Raw genomic sequence first — 2,296 nt, forward strand, 5'->3', positions numbered from 1 at the left:
CCCCGTCAGATAGCTCCGAGCCAGTGCAGTCAATCAATTCCTTTGTCACTGCTGCAATGCTGCGAACGAACAATGTTCCGTGGCAAGTGTCGCCGGCTCGACCAGCTATTTTGTTGTCGGCCACTAATCTCCTGGCCGGTTTCCAAAACTTGACGCTCCAGAGTCTCAGTACGAGTGAGGAGGTCAACGACATCCACTGTGTGTTTTGCCTGGCCGAGGATGGAGACCATGCAAACGAGTGCGTGATCTTGCGTTGTGGTCAGTGCCAAGCGCTTTCTCACCTAGCCTGTGCGGAAGAATGGTTGGAAAGGCGCCGTGTGGGATTCGGCACGTCATGCTGTGTCTGGTAGGTATAGGTCGTCTCAATTCTGCAACGATCAGGATGCTGATGGTTACAGTCGAAACGAAGGAACTCTAGACGCCTTGATTCGCCCACTCCGAGTCCTATCGTCGGATGCCGGGACACATTCTGTCCAGACGGCAACTGATCCATCTCCTGATGGAGAACTCGACACGGCCAGGATTTCATCACCAAACGATCCTAGTCAGAGTCAGCCATGTCAGCGGTCAGTGGGAACCCCAGGGGTATCAGTCGAGCATAGTAGCCGCCGGCGCTCAGCCAGACTAGCAGGAGCTCATCTGCTGCGAGACTCTTCTACCGCTACATCGCTTCGCCGGTCGGTACGACTGAATTCCCGCCGAGCGTAGGTGGTCACAGTTTTCGCGTAGGCGTAACAGAAAAATCAATTGAGAGCATAGTCGTGATATAGAAAACTCCAGTGAGATAGGAGTTTGGAGCAAGTAATGGTTGTAAACAAATGAAACACTGATCAATATAAATTCCACCGAGCCTTAGGCGACCGTTCCACCTTGTAACTGGCAGGTAGAATTTCACCCGATGTCAGGCACACACATGAAGCATATACGATGAGTGGAGGATGAACGTTATGGCGGACCCACATAGTGTATCTGGGTTCCCCTAAACGCGAGGAAGCTACCTTCCTTTTGCTTCCTCGCGCGACGTCTTTTATCTAGAGCCAACTATAGTTGTTCAGTTATTCTTAGTATTGATTATTCATTTCGAGACATATCCATCTCTATGTATACGTGAGACCCTCACACCCGAATCAAAAGCTATTGGGAGTATCGCTTCATTTCCAGAACGTGTCGCGGCATGAAACCGAGTCCCGGTAGTTCTAAAGTGCTGGTATCTTGTCTGGGGTTTCAGCTAAGTGCAGCCTTGTTGAGTGTGAAGACGCACCTTGGAGAAAACACCCAACTCTGGGGTCGGCGGGATAATCTTTGACAAATCCTCTGGTCGGTTTTGATTGGATTCTGGGAATTAATGCATTGGCCCTGGAAACGCCAACAGCAATCCTAGGAGCTGTGTATTCATTGGGAGCCCCAACTTAGCTCTTCGGGCCCTTCATATTCTCGAGGAACCAAAAATTATTCCTGGGACCTGCAGTCCAGTTCCTGAATGAATAAGAAATGGCTTTGGGAACATATCGGCTGGATCTAGGAGCTTTTGCACTCCTGGGGCCGTACCTCTGGGTTGTAGAGTCAATCCTATGCCTCCGAGGGTCAAAAAACATCCTTACTAAACACCTTCACCAGAGCTGCGCACAAATCTGAGGCATTCGATCATTCCCAGAAGGTCAATTCATACTACCAGGAACTACGCCTAAGTTTCCAGGAGTTAATGAAGCTATCAACAGGAACGCGGCTTTGGTTCGACGAGGAAAGAAGGCCTCGGAAGTTACGTCGGGTTTCCTTGGGACTATTTCGCTCTTAGAATCAGCTTCTGTGCTCTCAGGAACTGCATCAGAGCCTCCAGGGGCAAGGGAACTCCCAGGACTAATATGGGGGTTCCCATAGGCCGATACAGCCGCCAACAGGAATATCAATGGATCAATAACGTCCTACAGGCTTCGTACAATTTCCTGGCCATGTAATTCCTGGATGCCTCACATGTTTCCAAAGTCAGCTTTGTAAAGTCCCTACACATACAACGGTTGGTGAAAATTTATACACAAGTGATCGACAGCCAACATGTCTTTTGCACCAAGTAACTGCAGGATGAGAGTTAACGTGAGGACACTGCTCTAAAATCGGCCATGATCGGTTGGCAAGTCAGATCAAAAGATGAACACGCATTAAATTCAGTCAATCAATCTAATTCATGAGCGGTCTTAGCAATTCTGTACTAAAATCAATTTCTTTGCATGGCTCCATCCGCCGCATTTCTCAATCGATTTGGATTTCACTCTGCCATCCCCCTTCCCCCCCGCCCCCC

General features: G+C 49.3%; 1 protein-coding gene across 1 annotated transcript; it reads left to right on the plus strand.

Moving 5' to 3' along the window:
* Window positions 1–13: 13 nt before the first annotated feature.
* On the plus strand, window positions 14–678 carry PENARI_c178G11867 (uncharacterized protein; the record flags this gene model as incomplete). Its single annotated transcript, XM_022638091.1, has 2 exons — window positions 14–346; window positions 399–678. Coding segments are annotated over exons 1-2 (570 nt in total), but the record flags the coding sequence as incomplete, so codon positions are not given.
* Between the last annotated feature and the right edge of the window lie 1,618 nt (window positions 679–2,296).

Source organism: Penicillium arizonense (genome assembly GCF_001773325.1).
Source record: "Penicillium arizonense strain CBS 141311 chromosome Unknown PENARI_contig178, whole genome shotgun sequence".
Taxonomy (NCBI): Eukaryota; Fungi; Ascomycota; class Eurotiomycetes; order Eurotiales; family Aspergillaceae; genus Penicillium; species Penicillium arizonense.